We start from the raw sequence: 19,475 nt of genomic DNA, 5'->3' as shown, positions 1-19,475 counted from the left end.
TGTGTCACTGCCTGCCTTCCCCCAGGGAGAGAATTGTAATGTCTCCCAGGGGCCTGGCTGTGGGTCCTGCCCTTGGTGGAGGCATTGCCACCTCTGGTTTAGGTGACGGCCAGTTCTCTGCACACTGGGTCTTGTCCAGGGGTGGGGCGTGCTTCCTCCTGGGTTTGCCTTCTTCCTCTCACACTTTTCTTCCCTCTCTCCCTTCCCTCAACCCTGATGTAGGAGGATCCAAAGTGGGAATTCCCCCGGAAGAACTTGGTTCTTGGAAAAACTCTGGGAGAAGGAGAATTTGGAAAAGTGGTCAAGGCAACAGCCTTCCGTCTGAAAGGCAGAGCAGGGTACACCACAGTGGCTGTGAAGATGCTGAAAGGTACCTGTCCAGGCACATGCACAGAGCGCCCGTGGGAGCTTCCAGGGTGGATAAGGCCTCTCCCACCTGGCTCGGGACCTCCTAAAGAGCCCTATGGCTGTTCTTGAGTGTCTGCAATCTGGAGACCCCCACTGTGGGTGCACAGGCTGGTCCTGAAGAGGCAGAAGGAGGACTTGGCCCTCCTTGGAAGGCTCTAGTAGTGCTGCTGCTGCAGCAGTGTTGGTGAAGATCCAGGGATTTAACATTTTCAAAAGCCCTTTGGTTTTGAGCTGACAGCTGCTGCCTCCCCCAATCTGCCCCATTCATTCCTCTCAGCCAGGTGTCCCCTGGGCTCCTGGTGAAGAGACCACCTATAAGGACTAGCCCTCAATCTCAGGCAGACCCCTATCGGCCTGCCCCACCCCATAACCAGTCATGCTCCATGGGCAGGAGTGCCTGCCTGCACATGCATCCGTACCTCTGAGCAGAGGCTGGTGACTGCACTGGGCGGGTGGGCTCCCGGGGTCCAGGGGCAGCCTAGCTGTGTGGCAGTGAGCAAGAGTCATTGGTGTACGTGAGAGTTCTCTACAGCAGTTGGCCACATGGCATAGGGTGCTTCCAGATGCTTACCCAGATCCTTAGACTGGGTTTGCCCCAAGCCAGTAAGACCCTAAGCTGTATGGGGGCAAGTGAGCCCCTAGGACTCCTGGTGCAGCCAAGCACAGCTCTGGGTCACTCACGCCAGATCTGAGGGGTATTGATGCCCCAACTCCTAGCTGCCCTCTCCCTTCCAGACAAGTCTGTGGGACAGAGGAGGTAGCATGGCATAGCCAGGCAGTAGGCCAACCCAGGAGGGACAGCTTAGCCACATCTCTTGACTCTTAAAACATCTTTACACCCAGGTGTCTGGTGGGAGCCCGAGCCCCGCTCTGGCCGCCCTCAGGACATGTGTGCTCAGCAGGCCACTTCTACGAAGTCTTCTTTACAACGCGCCAAACACAGGACTGTCACAGGGGATCGTGGCAGTCATTAAGAAGTTCCAAGCCCAGGTGTCAGGCGTGCAGTGAAACAGCACTGCTTTATCTGAGGTGTGCTGACATGGGTTTTCTGTGGCAACTAACAGAGCTGCTGGCACAAGTGTTAGGGCATTAGAAGGGCACCAGGCCACTGTCTCAGGTGGAAGCAGACAGCCAGGGAGCCTCATCTCCGTGTGTGGTGTCCTCCCTCGTGGGCCTCTTAAGCAGGGGTGTGAGCACATCGAGGAGCCCCTTCACCTTCCCAGGAGGGTTAATGGGAGGGGTGTCTATAGACTGCTGTCGTCCAGAGATGGGAACTGCAGGGACATAGTGCCACTCACACGTGCCCCACAGCCCTGGGACACTTGCCAGGGAAAGACCCTGCTTCGTGGACGCTGGCTCGTTGGGTGCTTATTCCCCAGAGCAGATGAGGCCCCTGTCCGCGGACTCCAAGGGCCAGGAGAAGCCTTGAGCATTGGAGTCCTTTTGGGCCTCTGTCTGCACCTGGGCACAGCATCTGTGAAGGAGATGACGGGTCCATTCTCGACCCGGCACGGCCAGAGAAGGGCTTCCAGGAGGGACTGTTTGCAACCTGCTGTTTGTGCTTCATTTCAGAGAATGCCTCCCCGAGTGAGCTGCGGGACCTGCTGTCAGAGTTCAACCTCCTGAAGCAAGTCAACCATCCTCACGTCATCAAGCTGTATGGGGCCTGCAGCCAGGACGGTAGGGCTGGCTGTGGGGTGGAGCGGGCACCAGGTGGGGCTCTGGGCAGCCCTGTTTTCCCTCTTCCCTGCTTTCCCATCCTCTCCTTCCCTGTCCCTTGTTCTCCCTCCTCCTGAAGCCTGGGCTTCTGGCTCCAGTCTCAGCCTGGAGCTTGTCTAGCTGCCCACTGGCCAAGTAGGCACGTCCTGTCAGAGGGGTACCTGGTAGTGGCATTCTTTGGGCCTGCTGGGGTTTCTCAGAGGGCTCCAGTGTGACATCCAGTTGTCAGCACCCGGTTCTGGGCTGAGCCCCCAGGGCAGGGAGCTCCAAGAATGGAAGGTGCTTCCTAGGTACCCACAGACACAAGGTGTGCCATGACCTCCAGGCGACCCCAATTTCAGCCCTACATGGCAGGAGAATTGCCACCATTTCTCAGATAAACAGAAGACGGGCCTGGTCTGGTAGTTTTCCAAACCCACTGTGCTGCTCAGGGGCAGGGGTGTGGGCGTGGGTGTGCGTGTCTGTCTGTCTTGAGGGTGTGAGAGGCTCAGAAACAACAAGGCAGCAAGCACCCTGGTCAGCACCAGCAGGGCTCGGGGCTGGGCCCAGGGCAGGACTGCAGCCCGGAGAGCTGCTGAGAACAGGCTGTGCGCAGAGCCGCGGCATCTTCAGCCCGCCTCGGCCTGCGTCATTGCGCCTCAGCCCGAGCTGTCCCAGAGATGCGGGGAGGGGGAGGCGGGAAGTCTGGGCAGCGAGGGGTGCCTCCCAGGGCAGGGCTGAGCGCAGGGGTCGCCTGCCTCGGCACCCCCAGAGGGCGGCATCTGCAGGGCAGCTGGAGGCACGTGATTGGAGAGCCCGCAGGGAGCTACGGGCGGGGCGCGCTCAGAGCCAGGGCCAGTCCGCCTGCCCCTCGCTGGCAGGATGGCCGGTGCTGCTTCCCCACGCGCAGACCCCTCTCCACCCCCAGGGCCGCTGCTCCTCATCGTGGAGTACGCCAAGTACGGCTCCCTGCGGGGTTTCCTGCGCGAGAGCCGCAAAGTGGGGCCCGGCTACGTGGGCAGCGGGGGCAGCCGCAACTCCAGCTCCCTGGACCACCCGGACGAGCGCGCCCTGACCATGGGCGACCTCATCTCGTTCGCCTGGCAGATCTCGCGGGGGATGCAGTACCTGGCCGAGATGAAGGTGAGTGCTGCCCCGCCCACGCACGCTGCCACGCTCACGCCACGATGCCCCCGCCACCGCCACGATGCCCCGCCCACACCACGCCCACCACGCCCACACCACACTGCCCCCGCCACGCCCCCACCCCCGCCACACTTCCCACCCCCTGCCACGCCACACTGCCACGCCCCCACCACGCCCCTGCCACGCCACACTGCCCACGCCCCCGCCACGCTGCCCTCGACCCCACCACGCCCCCCACGCCCCGCCCCCATCACGCCACGCCACACCGCCCACGCCACACTGCCCCCACCCCCACCACGCCCCGCCCCACCACACTGCCCAAGCCCCCCACGCCCCCGCCCCCACCACAGCCACGCCACACCGCCCACGCCACACTGCCCCCGCCCCCACCACGCCCCCACCCACGCCACACCACACTGCCCACGCCACGCCACGCCGCCCACGCCACGCCGCCCACGCCACGCCGCCCACGCTACACCACGATGCTCCGCCCCCGCACACTGCCCCCGCCCCCATCATGCTCCCCACGCCCCCGCCACATTGCCCCCACACACTGCACCCGCCACGGCCCTCACCCACGCCACGCCCCCTCCCACGCCCCCGCACACTGCCCCTGCCACGGCCCCCATGCCCGCGCCACACTGCCCTCGCCCACGCCACACCCCAACGCCCCCGCCACACTGCCCTTGCCACAGCCCCCACGCCCCTGCCACACTGCCCCCGCACACTGCCCCCACCCACGCCACACCCCCTCCCATGCCCCCGCTACACTGCCCCTGCATACTGCCCCTGCCACGGCCCCCACGCCCCCGCACACTGCCCCTGCCACGGCCCCCACCACACCCCCACCCACGCCACACTGCCCCCACCACACCCCCACCCACGCCACGCCCTCTCCCACGCCACCACTACACTGCCCTCGCCCACGCCACGCCTGACACGCTGCCCCTGCCCTGCCACACTGCCTCCACCCACGCCACCAGCACGCTACCCACGCCCAAGCCACGCCCAAGCCACGCCCCCACCCATGCTACTGCCACACTGCCCACGCCACGCCCCCACACCACGCCCCCGACACCGGCCCACACCCCCCCACACCACGCCCACGCCCCTGACACCACGCCCACGCCCTGACACCACGTCCACGCCCCGACACCAGACCCACGCCCCTGACACCACGTCCCACACCACGCCCACACCCCGACGCCAGGCCCACGCCCCGCCAACACGCCCACGCCCCGACGCCACGCCCACGCCCTGACACCAGGCCCACGCCCCCACACCACGCCCACACCCCCGACACCGCGCCCACCCCCGACCCCACGCCCCCAACACCACGCCCACGCCCCCGACACCACGCCCACGCCCGCACACCACGCCCACGCCCCCACACCACGCCCCCGTCACCACGTCCACGCCCCCGACACCACGCCCACGCCCGCACACCACGCCCATGCCCCCACACCACGCCCCCGACACCACGCCCACGCCCCCGACACCTCGCCCACGCCCGCACACCACGCCCACGCCACCACACCACGCCCCCGACACCACGCCCACGCCCGCACACCACGCCCACGCCACCACACCACGCCCCAGACACCACACCACGCCCCCGACACCACGCCCACGCCACCACACCACGCCCACACCACCACACCACGCCCCCACACCACGCCCACGCCCCACACCAGGCCCCCCGACACCACGCCCCACGCCCCACACCACGCCCCACGCCCCCACACCACGCCCCACGCCCCACACCACGCCCCACGCCCACGCCCCACGCCCCCACACCACGCCCCACGCCCCACACCACGCCCATGCCCCCACACCACGCCCCACACCACGCCCCACGCCCCACACCACGCCCCACACCACGCCCCACGCCCCACACCACGCCCCACGCCCCACACCACGCCCACGCCCCACGCCCCACACCACGCCCCACGCCCCACACCACGCCCACGCCCCCACACCACGCCCCACACCACGCCCCACGCCCCACACCACGCCCCACACCACGCCCCACGCCCCACACCACGCCCACGCCCCACGCCCCACACCACGCCCCACGCCCCACACCACGCCCACGCCCCCACACCACGCCCCACACCACGCCCCACGCCCCACACCACGCCCCACGCCCCACACCACGCCCCACACCACGCCCACGCCCCGCCTGAAGGGTCTTGCGTTTCCTCTCTCCAAGCTCGTCCATCGGGACTTGGCCGCCAGGAACATCCTGGTAGCCGAGGGAAGGAAGATGAAGATTTCGGACTTCGGGCTGTCGCGAGACGTGTACGAAGAGGACTCCTACGTGAAGAGGAGCAAGGTGCAGGCCTGGGTGTCACGCGGCCACGGGGCTGGGGGCGGCGCTTGCTCAAAAAAAGAAAAAACAATACAGCTTTACTCTGAGGGGTCTAGAGAAGCCATTTGTGTTGCCATGGTTTATGAGGACAAGGTTTCGTTTCTTCCGGGGTTTCCGTTGTGACAGCAGATCTTAGGACTGCTGAAGGGGAAGTGGAAGGGGCTGCTCCCCACCCGGTGGAGGGTGTGGGCAGAGCCTCCCTGCTGACACCCTGGTGCTCCGGGGAGAAGCTGAGAGCAGGCTGCCAGACAGCAGCCACATTGTCATTCACACAGTCCCAAGACAGGTCACGCTTCATTAAGGACATAAATCTTTAAGAATACTTTTAAGAAAAAGAAATTACAGTAAATGTTGTGTTACAATAGAAGACATGCATTTTTTAAATTGCTTCATGCCTTAAGACTTACCTGTGGAAAAGCTATTTCTCAAGTTGCGTTTTTGGAAAGGATTTGTTAGGTCAGACCCCAGCAGGGCTTCTGGGAAGTAAGTGCCTGTCTGTGCACTTATTCAGAGGTGCTAAAAACCAGCCTCAAGACATAGACAGATTCCGTCCCTCAATGCTCTTCAGAGGAGCCTTTAGTGTGTCAGCTAGCATCGTTAGATGAAGACGTTAGATGTTGGTTTCCCAAACACGTTTGCCCTGAGAACATCCAGAGAGATCTTGCTCCAGGTATCCTTGGCCCGAGTGTAGAGAAGCACTGCTCTGCACCACCCAGCAGGCATGCGGCTCATGACAAGCTGGCCCCATGTGGCTGTGTGTGGACACTGATGCCCGCTGGCATCCCAGCAAAGCCTGGGAGGTGCCAGCTGGGGCCCCAGCCCCTCAAGGCTGTGCACAGCCAGCTGTGTGCCAGCAGCATCCACAGCACCCCTTCCAGAACTGGAAGCTCAGGGACATGGCCTGACCTCCTTCACTCCTGCTTCCCTGGGCATCAGGGAAATCACAGTGCCTTTCTTTCACCCCCTGTTCAGGGTCGGATTCCAGTCAAATGGATGGCAATTGAGTCCCTTTTTGATCATATCTACACCACCCAAAGTGATGTGTAAGTGTGGGTGTTGCCTGCCTGGGGTGGGGTTCCTTACATGCATGGAGGGTCATGATGCTGGTCTGTGGAGCTCACCAGGGAACAGTGCTGTCCCTGAACACCTGTCTGCAATGCCAGCCACCTGCACTGACGCCCACACTGAGCGGCCTTCACGACGTATTTGTTCAGCAAATGCCTAGGCCTAGGCACTGGCTCTGAAACCTAGGTGGAACGTGTGAGAGCAGAGCAGGTGGCCGAGAACCCACCTGCCGCCCCCACACCCCCCTCCCCGTCTCTGGGCCTCTAGTGACTCACAGGCCCAGCCAACAGTTGCCTTCCTGTGGGTCCTGAGCAGGGGGTCGGTTCAGGCAAGGCACTCTGTGACTGTTCCTCTACCCACAGGTGGGGATTGGGGGCCCCAAGGGAGGTGTCCTCAAGTGAGTTTGTAGGCTGGTGTGCCCCAAACCACTGCAAAGTGGGAGCTAAAACTTGTTCTTCCAGGTCAAATTATAAGACCTGATAGTTTTTAAAACACAGCACACTTGCTTCTAAAGTATTAAGCAATCAACAGACTTGCATATTTTGAATAATGTCAGCTGTGAGAAAGCAGTTCGAGTAATTTTAGACAACAGTTTTCTGATCACATAAACTGCCTGTAGGATGATTGGAAAATGCAGAGAAAAGCATGAGGTAGAGGCTGGAAGTCCCTAGATCACATGCCCAGCGGCCCCTGCCAGCCTTCGGGTGTGTCTGTGATATACACATGTATACTTTACATTGCCCTGGTGGGCTTGTGTGATGATGCTGTTTAGTGACATGACGTTGTTCCCACTTCACAATAAATTTTCCTTCACAGTTAAATATTTTTCTGGCTGGTCTGATGATGGTGTGTTATCAGAACTTATTAACATTAGTGTCACTGGCCGAGTGTGGTGGCTCACGCCTGTACAGGAGGATCGCTCGAGCTCAGGGGTTCGAGACCAGCCTGAGCAAGAGTGAGACCCCAACTCTACTATAGATAGAAAGAAATTGCCCAAACAACTAAAAATAGAAAAAATCAGCCAGACATGGTGGTGCCTGCCTGTAGTTCCAGCTACTCGGGAGGCTGAGGCAGGAAGATAGCTTGAGCCCAGGAGTTTGAGGTTGCTGTGAGCTAAGCTGTTACCATGGCACTCTAGCCCGGGCAACAGAGTGAGGCTCTGTCTCAAAAAAAAAAAAAAAAAATTAGTGTCACTAAAAATGGTATACAACCCCCCACTGCTAAATTTGACTAGCTTAAAAAAATGTTTTAAAATTTAAAAAACAAAAAAAATATATATTTTTCTATAGCTTTTTTTCTTCCAAGATTTTATGAAGATTTCCAAGCACACAGAAAAGTGAAAGAATTGCTCAGGGCACCTATGTCCCATCACACAGGTTCTCACCCTTTTAGGTATCAGCTGTGTGTCCCCTTGTGGGAGTGGCTTTCTGGGGCAGGAACTTCAGCATGTGGGGGATGGGCAAGCAGACATCCATCAGTGCAGCCAGACCCAGCTGCAATCTGGGAGCCACTCTCTACACTGGGGGCCAACAGTGTCAGCAGGTGCTGGGTGGGTGGATGGATATCTGGGCTCTGCGGAGGGTGCCTCAGGGGGCCCTCACCAGTGGTGCCGGGCAAAGCCCCTTAGTGGGCCACTTGATTGCTGCAGGTGGTCCTTTGGAGTCCTGCTGTGGGAGATCGTGACCCTGGGGGGCAACCCCTACCCTGGGATTCCTCCTGAGCGGCTTTTCAACCTTCTGAAGACTGGCCACCGGATGGAGAGGCCTGACAACTGCAGTGAGGAGATGTGAGCGGTGTTTGCTTTGGCCCAACATCCTTTGGGAGGGAGGGGACACGTGCACCCATTCCCTCCCACTCTTGAGCAGCCTGCTACCCTGGGAGAGGTGGGTGGTGGGGGATGGCAGGGTGGAGGTCAGAGGGCCACCCTTGGTGTGGTGGCAGACACTGGGCCCCTGACCCTGCTGCGGGGTATGGGGGTTCCTAGGGACCTTATTAGAATAAGTGGACGCAGGGCCACCTGGAGACCTTCCCCGTAGGGCGCCTGGGGAGGGGTGGGAAGTGTCCAAGTGTAGGTGCAGGGGCAGCCTGGACCTCAGCCCGAGTGCACTGGAGCTTTCACACTTCACCCTGGGCTGTTGGATAAGATGGTCCTAGGAGGCCAGGTCAAGAACAGACGAGAAGGGGCCATCCAAAAGTGGAAATACACTGGTCCATTCATTCCACAGAGCTTGAGGCAAGGTGGGGAGTGCCAGGGCGAAGTGGGCCACCTGGGCACCCAGGGAAGTAGGAAAGATGCAAGAAAGAGGTGTGATTGCCAAAGGTTTTTGTTTGTTTGTCTCCATACCGTAAAGCTGTCAGTTCATCCTTCCTAAGAGTTTTAAGGACTGGAATTTGCTACTCAGTTGCCACAGTGGTGTACCATCCAACCAGCTGTTTACCAGTATCTTTGCAAAGGAAGTAAAAATAAATCCCTCCCAGAGGAAAGGGAAGCCTACAGGATGCTGGATTGTTGTGCTGGATGCCTGAGCCCACAGTGGCCCCAAAGGCCAGGGTCCTGCAGGGAGGCTGTACCCCAGCTCCCAGCAAGGCTCAGACAAGATGTCAGTGATGCAGAAACAGCTTTGAGGCTTGGGTACAGAGCACCCTCAGCCCAGGCACAGAGCTGGGTGCGGTGTCTGTGACAGGCTATCGAGGCCTGGCTTTGCCAGGTAATCACGGCCTGTCTGTTTTTCCCACCAGGTACCGCCTGATGCTGCAGTGCTGGAAGCAGGAAGCCGACAAGAGGCCAGTATTTGCCGACATCAGCAAAGAGCTGGAGAAGATGATGGTTAAGAGCAGAGTGAGTGCCCAGAGCTAGTTCCCACAGGCAGGACATGGCATGGGTGTTCCAGCCTCACCCCAGGGCCTCAGAGTTGCCAATGTGGGGCCAGACTGGGGCCAGACAGAAGGTCATGCTGTCCCCTGAGGGCAGGCAGCGGACTGAACTCTGCTCCAGCCAGCCCCTTGGGCTCTTTTAAAATCATGAAAAAACCAAGATTCTTAGCCTGACACTTAGGAACAGCTCTCCACAGATAGGCAACGGAGGAAAATATTCCAAAGCCAAAGGAAACCATGTTCAGTAATGGAACCTGAAGAAGTAGAGTTGAGTCAGATGTCCTAAATGCACATGCTAGGGTGCTGCTGGGGTGGGCAGAGCCTAGGGAGCAGTGGGGACTGCGGCACATAGGAGCCACAGGAGCACTCTGCGCCACAAGGTTCCTCACTGTGCCCAAGGGTGGCCTGCAGGAAGATGAGCCAGGGATGTGCCAGGTCTTCTCAGTTCTCCAAGGCTTATGTGAAGTCTCCCAGTGTTTATTGTTATCAACTCATTTAAATATTCAAAAGCCCACCTTGGGCCAAACAGAACATACCTGAGGGGCCAGAGTCAGCCCGTGTACCTTCAGTTTGCAGCTCTGTAAGTCCAGAACATGAGAAGATCAGCAAATTCTCAACCAAAACTTATCAAGCAACTGTGAGGAACCATATTCTGTCTCAGATTTTGGGAATGCAAGTAAGCAAAACCTCCCGGCCTGCCTTCAGGATGTTCATGTAGAGGCTTCACCTTACCATTGACACATTTACTATGAGTTGTCACTTCTTCTGACACAAAAAGCAGGATGCAGGATCTAAGCCGCCTGTAATAAAAATTGACATCATTGTATTGCCTGGGCGAAAACCTCTGAATCCTGTGAATTTAGGGTTGTCCTGAACAGAAGCAATGGCTGATGCCAAGGAGAGCTGGCCTTCCTGGAACAGTGCTGAGAAGCACCCAGGAAAATGCTGGCGCTCTTCTATGCACGTTCAGCCAGGGCAGTGGAAGTAGCAGGCACATGGGAACCCTGTATTTGGGAGCTGCAGCCTATAGCAGAGCGTCCTGTGCAGACCCAACAACAGTGTCATGTTTCAGATGTCCGAGCCCTGACAGGGTGTTCTAGAAGGCAGGGGTCCCTGAAAGGAAGCTGAAAAACATCCTATAAGTGGGGACTGCTTCTAGATTCTTGTTGCCTCTGTGTGTGGCTGCAAGCTCTTCCCCGGAGCCTGAGGGCTGTCAACAGGCAGTTCCAGTGCATGCCAGGCCCTGGAGATAGGACACTGAGGGAGCACATTTCTGTCCCCAGGGAGGTGACTTTCTAGGGGGAGAGATAACACCTCCCCCTAGATAACACCTGGGGGGAGTGATGAGGCTCCCTGAGCGGGACCAGATGAGGCAGCAACCACGGGAGCTCGGAGAGACCAGGAGACCAGTGCAGAGTGGGGGCTCATCTAGGACCTCTGCCCCTTGAGTAGCAAGGGGACCCAGGTGTGTCCAGTGGCGGCCTATGGTAGGGGCTGACGAGCCACCTCTCTCTTTCAGGACTACCTGGACCTGGCTGCGTCCACCCCATCCGACTCCCTGCTTTATGACGACGGCCTGTCTGAAGAGGAGACGCCCCTGGTGGACTGTAATAGCGCTCCCCTTCCTCGAGCCCTCCCTTCCACATGGATTGAAAACAAACTCTATGGTAGAATTTCCCATGCATTTACTAGATTCTAGCACCGTTGTTCCCTGCTCTATCCTTAGTCTTGGTAATGCTTTTTAAGGTATTTCTGATCTGAACAAAACCAAAGTCTGCTCTGAACCTTTTTATTTGTAAATGTTTGACTTTGCATCCAGTTTACATTCAGGCATTTTTGCAACTGTTTTTCTAAAAGGATGTGAAAATAAGTGTAATTATCACACCACCCAGCAATTTACGATGATAGAGGAGAAAACACAGAGGGCAGAACTCTCAGGTGAGATGGAGAACTTAACGAATGAGTCATCTCCAGGGTAGAAATCAAGTCTCAGTACTTCTAATTTAACTACTTGAATAAATTTACCCAATCTGAGGAGGTATTTAATTGAAAAAGAAGCAGCCAGCACCCACCGGCCTGCACTGGGAGCACAGCCAGGCCCACCATCCTGGGTGGGCAGATGCCTTGGAGGCTGCCCAGGGCTGGGAGTGGAGGTTGGCCCAGCCTCTGCCCATGTCCCAGCTGTGTGTCCACCGGCAGGGGCAGGGAGGCGGCAGGAGCCGGGCGGGCCTGGGAGGACACACCCAGACTGCTGTTTTCACATCCTTTGCATTACTCACTGTCAGGGCTGTTGTCTTGTCACTTACAAAGTGCTAAAAGCTGTAGCAAGTGCTTTTTGAAAGAACGTAGTCTGTGGTGCTGTGGTCTTGCAATGGACAGTAAATATGGTTCTTGCCAAAACTCCTTCTTTTGTCTTCAATTAAATACTTGAAATTTTTCTGTTTCCTAACTTCATTCATTGTTGCGAACTCTTGGAGTCTCAAGCATTTTCAAGCCGAGATTGTTCCTTTTGCATGCCTCCCGACTCACTGACTCCTCGCTGGCCTTGGGTCTGGTGCTATACTCCATGTGTGCTGACGGTGCTGTGGGGCTGGCCTGTGTGCCCTCGATTTGGAAGGTCCTCTCCCCTGCTGTAGGCTTGGACGACAGTCGAGTGCCTCCCTTACAGTAGAGAACGTTTTATAGAACGTTCTGCTGCAGTGAGCCGCTTTACACAGCCGTAGAAAAAGAGTTAAATGGTTCAACAACTGGACATCAGATCTGAGAGTCTAAAGCTCGTGAAAGTCAAAATTGGTAGTGTCTGTTAAGTTACATTTACCAAGAGAGCATGATGTTTCCCGTAAATATAATGTTTTGGAAACCTGGAACACAAAACTGTTAATGTAATTGGCACAGAAACCATGAGTTTGGTTTGAACATCAAAGGGAGTTTTGCCAAGGCCTTACTGTCTGCACATGAAGTTTTGGTTCTTCAGTGCAGAACAAATTATCTGTTTTCATTTTTAGGCATGTCAGACCCGAACTGGCCTGGAGAGAGTCCTGTACCACTCACGAGAGCCGATGGCACTAACACTGGGTTTCCAAGATATGCAAATGATAGTGTATATGCTAACTGGATGGTTTCACCCTCAGCGGCAAAATTAATGGACACGTTTGATAGTTAACATTTCTTTGTGAAAGGTAATGGACTCACAAGGGGAAGAAACATGCCAAGAATGGAACGTCCACTGGCCCTTTCTTTGTGCACATCACACTGGCCAAGCCAAGTTCTGTTCCCAGGTGGCAGACTAGTTTTTGGTAGTTTGTTTCAACTGCTTTCCAAAGTGGTTTTATTTCCAATAGCCAGTGATTTTCCCTCCTAGCAGACATGCCACACTGGGTAAGAGTTCTGAGTCTTAGTGGTTAAATATTCCTTTCTCTTCTGCACCCAGTGTTGGTCTGTGTCCATCAGTGACCACCACAGTTCCGTGTTCACATGTGTGGGTCCACCACTCACTTGTATGTATATGAAATTGTACCTGAACTTCATTTTTCTGATTGCCACCAAATAAGGCAACAAGATCCAAATATGAAGCACATGCACACAAAAGGCAGTAGGAAAAAAAAAATGGCCAAAGTGACCTGTCCTTGTTCAGAATGAGAGCCTCATGGTGCCTGAGTGGTGGTGTCCAAGCCCCACGAGGGCTAGAGAGGAAGAGGGACCTCAGGATGGGCCTTGGCTCAGCATTCAAGATCCTGAGAATGTTTTTTTAAAATCATGTAACCTTTTCTTAGGAAGACATTTGGTTTTTATTATGATTAGGATGATTCTTAGATTTAGCACAATGGAGAGATCTATGTCATATTTACTATGTAGATGGGGCGTGAGGGAAGAGGGCTCACAAGACACATTTGTCTCCACTGGGCCCATTATATCAGCCTCATGCATTCAGTACTGAGTGACCACTACCCCTGACCAGGACAGCATGAAGAAAGGGGGTTTATGGAATGGAGTGACCCCCATTCCCAGGACTGCTGATGGCAGAGGCTTTGCTGCTGCGAATCCCACCCGCCACCAACGTTCATCACACACACAGCCAGCAGAGCCCAGAGCAGTGGCTCATCTTACACGGTGGAGTAGGTGGGACCTGTGCTCACATTCATTCAAACCATATCAGCTTGCTCACAGAGGGACAGTTCAGCCAGCTGTGTTAGAAGTAGCATTGGCACTGACCAAGGACTGCTACACCTCCGATCACAATTCTGACGTGGAAAAGACGATGTTATTGCTCTCACAGAGCTTGTGTGAAAAGGCACATATATCACCTCTTCCTCAGTTTGTGATTTAATGCTGCTATAGCAAGACATCTGTGTTTCTTAGATTCTGACCATGACTCATAAGCGTCTTGTCATTCTTCACTGCTTGTTTGTGGACACAGACACCCAACACCCCTCCTATCTTGTGGGGGTGGCTTTTGGGAAGTTGTAGCAGGTCTTCTGGCTGTCTCAGCACTGTAACTTTGCAGAAAAGGGTCGGATTACCAAAGCACTGCCTGGTCCTCAGACTCAAAGCACTGTGATGGGACTTAAAGTAGTCTCATTAAAATACTGTATTTTATAGGCATTTCACAAAAGCAGTAAAATTGTAGCATTTTGTGTGGCCAAGAAGGCTTGGATGAGCATATGACGGAGCCTTACGGGGTGTGTGTGTGTGTGCAATGTGAGCACACACATCTAGAGAGGGAGCTGGAAAAATGCTTCCTGAACATGGAACGTGGCTTTAGTTTGGGCCATTTTTCAGATACACTTTGATAAGTTCTTCTACAGATATCAATAGATATAGTAAACTTTTGATTTTCAGATGTGTTTAATAATAGTGTTATTAAATGCATAAATAAGGATAAACTCTCTCAAATTGTTAAAAGAAAAAAAAAGCCTACACAGTATGAATTGCGACAGCAGGTTCATTCTCAGTGGGGTAAGAACTCTGAGTCTAAACAGCTGACCCAGTGATGGGGAATTAACCTTTAACTAATAACCTAATTGCCTATTCCTGAGTTATAAAAGTACCCATACTTATTAGTCCTATCAGAATTTTCACAGATAATATATGCAGAAGTTACTAAATATTAAGTATCACTGAGTATCAAGTAGCAATCTGTCAGTTAGTAAAATTTGTAAAATCTATTTGTGAAAGGTTATTAAGTCATACCATGTTAAATTTTGTAATCGAGGTGACTAAGAAAATAATTTCAGTTGTATAAATAAAATCATGTATCATAAAATGTGTAAACTTCTTTTTCTTTTTAACTTCCTAGTTGGAAACATCAGATTTCTGATTTTGAAGTTTCCATACAAGATTTAAAATGCCACAAGGAAATCCCTCATGACAACCACTGGGGATCAGTAGTGAGGACTGAAGCTCTGGCCATGTTATTGGCTTATCTTGTATGATTGGCATGTGAATAGGCACACGATAATAACTGTTAACAACTCAGCTTCCTGTTCCAGGAATTCCTGCCTTCAGGTGTCCTTCCCTAGAACAAAGCACAGACAACATGGAGTTTAGGTCTTCGCAGTTCTGTAGCAATTTGCTTGCTGCTAGTTTCTGGAAGCTGACGTTGGAGCTGTGGGAGACAGAATGTGTAATAAAATGCAGAGTCATGAATGAAGCTCCATTAGAAGTTGGAAGAAAAAACGTTGTCCTGAACTACTGTAAGCTTAACATACTAACCATTCGTATCTTCCTCTCGGATTGCGTGGGAATTCTCTGAGCCCCCCTCAAGTACCTGGCAAGGAGCAGGTGAGTCCTCTGGCAGACAGGAATTGTGCATTAGGTGCTGGGGCTGGCGTCATCTCCAGGACATCCATACACGTGTGTACACATAGGCCTGTGCGTGCTTCGCCCAGTGGCTGCCCCAGGCCTTTGAGGCCACACCCCCTGCCGTGGATGCCGTGCTGCCCACAGCTGCCCGCACTTCGCAGCCGGGACGCAACATGATCTTCAGGGCCAGCTGTTTGCTTTAGCCTTTTTCTCTGAATGTTTAGAAACCCATGGCAAGAAAATGTAATACTAAAAGCCCCTTTTTCAAGAGCATAGACTCTCCTTAAGGAGTATTTATGTGTATATGTTTGTTGGGTTTTTCCCCCTTAAAAAAACACATTTTCCACCAACCTCCATGAAGCTTATCTGGGTGGAAATCTAGTTAAATGTGTCTGGGAGCAGGGCTTGAATAAGTGCTTACTATATAAAAGAAAATTTGAAGGGAAAGCATAATTTCCAGCAATAGAAAGAAAGCCTTCCCCCTCCCCCAGGCAGAGCAGCGAGCAGTTCTCCTCCTTCTTTGGAGCATATTCATGCATAGTATACAGACACACCTCATTTTCTTTTGCTTCGTTGTATTGTGCTTTTTTTTTTAACAAATTGTAGGTTTGCGGCAGCCCTGTGTCGAGCAAGTCAATCAGTACCATTTTCCCAACAGCGTGTACTCACTGTGTGTCTCTGTGTCAGCTCTGTGTCTTTAGCAATAAAATAATTTTAAATTAAGGTATATATATTGTTTTTTAGACATAATGCTATTGTATACGTAATAGACTACAGGATAGTCTAAACATAACTTCTGTATGTACTGGGAAACCAAAAATTTCATATGACTCACTTATGCGTGATATTCACTTTGTTGAGGTTATCTCAAATGGAACTCACAATCTCTCTGAGGTATCCCTGTCTTTAGCTGCCCTGGCAACTGGAGGGTGGTTCTAGGAAGTCCTAAGAAATCCTTACCAGCCAGTCGCCGCGTGGCTCAGGCCTGTAATCCCAGCACTCTGGGAGACCGAGGCGGGAGGATCACTTAACACTCAGGAGTTCTAGACCAGCCTGAGCAAGAGTAAGACCCCGTCTCTACTAAAAATAGAAAAATTAGCCGGGTGTGGTGGCACACACCTATTGTCCCAGGTACTTAGGAGCCTGAGGCAGGAGGATTGTTGGAGCCCAGGAGTTTGAGGTTGCTGTGAGCTAGGCTGACGTCATGGCACGGCACTCGAGCCCAGGCAACAGAGCGAGACTCTGTCTCCAAAAAAAAAGAAATCCTTACCTCTCTGGCCCTGAAAAAGGTATAGGAGTGCGTGTGGCCACGCAGCAGCAGGCGGGTACCCCTCTGGTCTTCAGCATGCGGGGTGTATTCCCTGCCCGTGCATCCACAGGAGAAGCACCCTCTCCAGGGAGGCTGCCTGCCATGTGTCTGTGGCAGCTGCCTGGACTGGAACTTTATAGCAGAGGGCGAGGGGGTTTCGTAGTGCGAACACCAACGTGGCAGGGAACTGGGCCAGCCAGCATGGAGGGAGCCCAAGGCCTAAGACCACCCAACCACAGTGACTAGCACACCGGGAGAGCTCATAAACCTGCATCCTCTCTGATGACATTCAGCCATTCGAGGTAGAAATTGGTCTTGGCAAGTAAGTAAGTGAATTCTAAAGCTAAAAATGTCATTTTCATTTAGGAGAAGGAAACAATTTTGATATTTCATAGGCAGACAATATTACTATGTGAATTGTCCATTTCTTGAATAAAAATATGAAGTTCATGTTACGTGTCCATGTTTTTGTGGATCTTTGTCAATGTCATAAGCAGGACATGTCTCACCTCCTTTTCTGTACTTCCCTTGGGGAAAAGGAGTCTTTGGGTGTCCGGAAGGGTCTAGTCCAGGTGAAGGAAGAACATATGGCTGCCTTTGCTCCCTGAGGCAAGGCACTGTGGCCAAGGGACTACAGGGAGCCAGGCAGCGCCTGCACCATAGCCCAAGACCTGGAGCCTCCTCTCTCACCAAGACACATGACTTACTCTGTATTTTGTGCTTTTCTTCTGGGAATTTTAAAGAGCTTGAGAATTTTCCTGGAGACGCTGTGGCCACAGGGCTGAGAGGCTGAAGCTCTTGGGTCACTCAGACCTAGGGTAAAGGAGCACACCGAGGGTTTGGGGTACTTTATTAGTGTCTGGAAAGAAAAGTGAGGTTATAGCAAGTGATTTCTAGGCATAGGTATGATACCAAGGATAGAAGAATTCTAGTGTCTCACAAGATAGTCACTAGAATAGTATGTTGTAGAAAATTGTATTTATAAAGAGATGTCCAAAAATTACCTATAATCTTTAACTTTGTAGAAATAAACAAAGGCCACCCACATGAGAATATGCAGAAGCTATTGATTCTGAACTTGCTATACAAGGGAGTCAACCAGCATCACTTGCTTTTGGCAGAGACTTAAAGGTAGGCAGAGGAGTGGGAGAGCTTCATAGTAAAGGGGGTGCAGAGGGAAGGTTTCAGGGATGCTGTGATTGGGGGTTCTTGGCCAGGGGAAGCTGTAGGCAGCCAACCAGTAGTAGGGAATCTTTATGTGATTGGTTTGGGGAACATACTTGGCTTTCTCTGGTTAGTTCTGAGTTAGAAACAGAGGGCAAAAAGTAGGGAAGCTGGCAGTTACTGACCAAGTCCTGACCATTCTGAGGTAATTGTTGCAGAGATCATGGTTTGGTTTCCTTGGCTGCTTACTACAGAGACTGTGGTCTGAGTCCTTTGGCCATACACGGTCTGGCCATTGTTTGCATGTTCAATCTCTCAGCCCCACTTTTTGGTCAGTTTTTGCTTGTAAAAGGTTGGCCAATTCAAAGAAACCTAGAGATCCAGACCCTCACCACTCAGAGATTATTTAGTCATATCTCCCTGGTCAACTATATGGTGAGATCTTGATCTTTCTGTTTTTGTATCATGATGGTGTTCATTTGACAAGAATAGGATGCAGTGGAACAGCATCATGACCACTATGATAGAAACAAGAGTAGTTAATAGTCCCTGTAAGATGCTTTGAACCAAGAACTTCAATTGACCAACGCAAGCCAAGAACAAATCCCATATAGGCCATGAGGATCAACTTCAGAGAACTAAATAGCTTTTTCCTAAAGGGGACACGTGGGCTGTTTTATCTTTCCCTGTTTCACTGATCCAGGTGCGGTATTAGGAATGGCAAAGACTATCACTAACCAAAAGAAATCTAGAGCAATATTGACTGTCCTTCACTACTCATATCAATGAGGTGAGACTGATATGTGTTCCACCTGGGGAAGAGGGGGCATTGTTAATGACTTCTGGGAGGTTAGTGGTAAGCACCACCATGCCTGGCTAATTTTTTCTATATATTTTTACTTGTCCAGCTAATTTATTTCTATTTTTTTAGTAGAGATGGGGGTCTTGCTCTTGCTCAGGTTGGTCTCGAACTCCTGAGCTCAAACTATCCTCCTGCCTTGGCCTCCCAGAGTGCTAGGATTACAGGTGTGAGTAACCACGCCTAGCCACCCCTCCATCCTGTTGAAATTCAATTGCCATTGTCACCGTATTAAGAGGTGGGACCTTTAAGAGGTAATTAGGCTGTGAAGGCTCCACCCTCATGGGTGGGATTAATGCCATTAAAAAAGGGCCATTTCGGTCACCTTTTGCATCTTGGCCCTTCCACCTTTACCCATGTGGTGATGTAACAAGAAGGCACTCACAAGATGCCAGCACCTTGATCTTGGGCTTCCCAGTTTCCAGAACTGTAAGAAAATAAATTTTCGTTGATTAGAAATTACCTAGTCTCAGGTATTTTGCTATAGCAGCACAAAATGGACTAAGACAGGTGGTTTGGTTTTGAAGCTCACATTTGAGTTGAATATTTTCAGTCAGTGATTACAGGATAAGGGTCTCCATGCAGACAAACCTTGAAGTGCTATTTTTAAAGCACATGAGATGTTGGTCTGAGGCCAATGCTTTCAAGCGTCCTGACCACAAAGGAATAGTATCCAGTAGAGATACAAGGGAAGCTAAGAAAAAACGAGTCATTCTTTTTTTTTTTTTTTTTTTTTTTTGAGTCAGTGTCTCACTCTGTTGTCCAGGCTATAGTGCCAT

The 19,475-nt window shown here is 53.1% G+C and overlaps 1 protein-coding gene across 1 annotated transcript in view; it reads left to right on the top strand.

Moving 5' to 3' along the window:
* The window catches only part of LOC105879007 (proto-oncogene tyrosine-protein kinase receptor Ret), a 53,638-nt gene extending 38,813 nt beyond the window's left edge, over positions 1-14,825 (top strand). The window contains exons 12-20 of the mRNA XM_012778943.3: positions 223-370; positions 1,981-2,088; positions 3,035-3,249; positions 5,465-5,587; positions 6,596-6,666; positions 8,337-8,474; positions 9,428-9,527; positions 11,082-11,229; positions 12,568-14,825. Coding sequence (XP_012634397.1) covers positions 223-370; positions 1,981-2,088; positions 3,035-3,249; positions 5,465-5,587; positions 6,596-6,666; positions 8,337-8,474; positions 9,428-9,527; positions 11,082-11,229; positions 12,568-12,725 — 1,209 coding nt within the window. The 3' untranslated portion in view covers positions 12,726-14,825. The remainder of the gene's footprint in view (positions 1-222; positions 371-1,980; positions 2,089-3,034; positions 3,250-5,464; positions 5,588-6,595; positions 6,667-8,336; positions 8,475-9,427; positions 9,528-11,081; positions 11,230-12,567) is intronic.
* Positions 14,826-19,475: the final 4,650 nt, after the last annotated feature.

This window comes from Microcebus murinus, chromosome 14 (assembly GCF_040939455.1).
Source record: "Microcebus murinus isolate Inina chromosome 14, M.murinus_Inina_mat1.0, whole genome shotgun sequence".
In the NCBI taxonomy this organism is placed as follows: domain Eukaryota; kingdom Metazoa; phylum Chordata; class Mammalia; order Primates; family Cheirogaleidae; genus Microcebus; species Microcebus murinus.
This window is presented reverse-complemented; position numbering and strand designations above follow the sequence as displayed.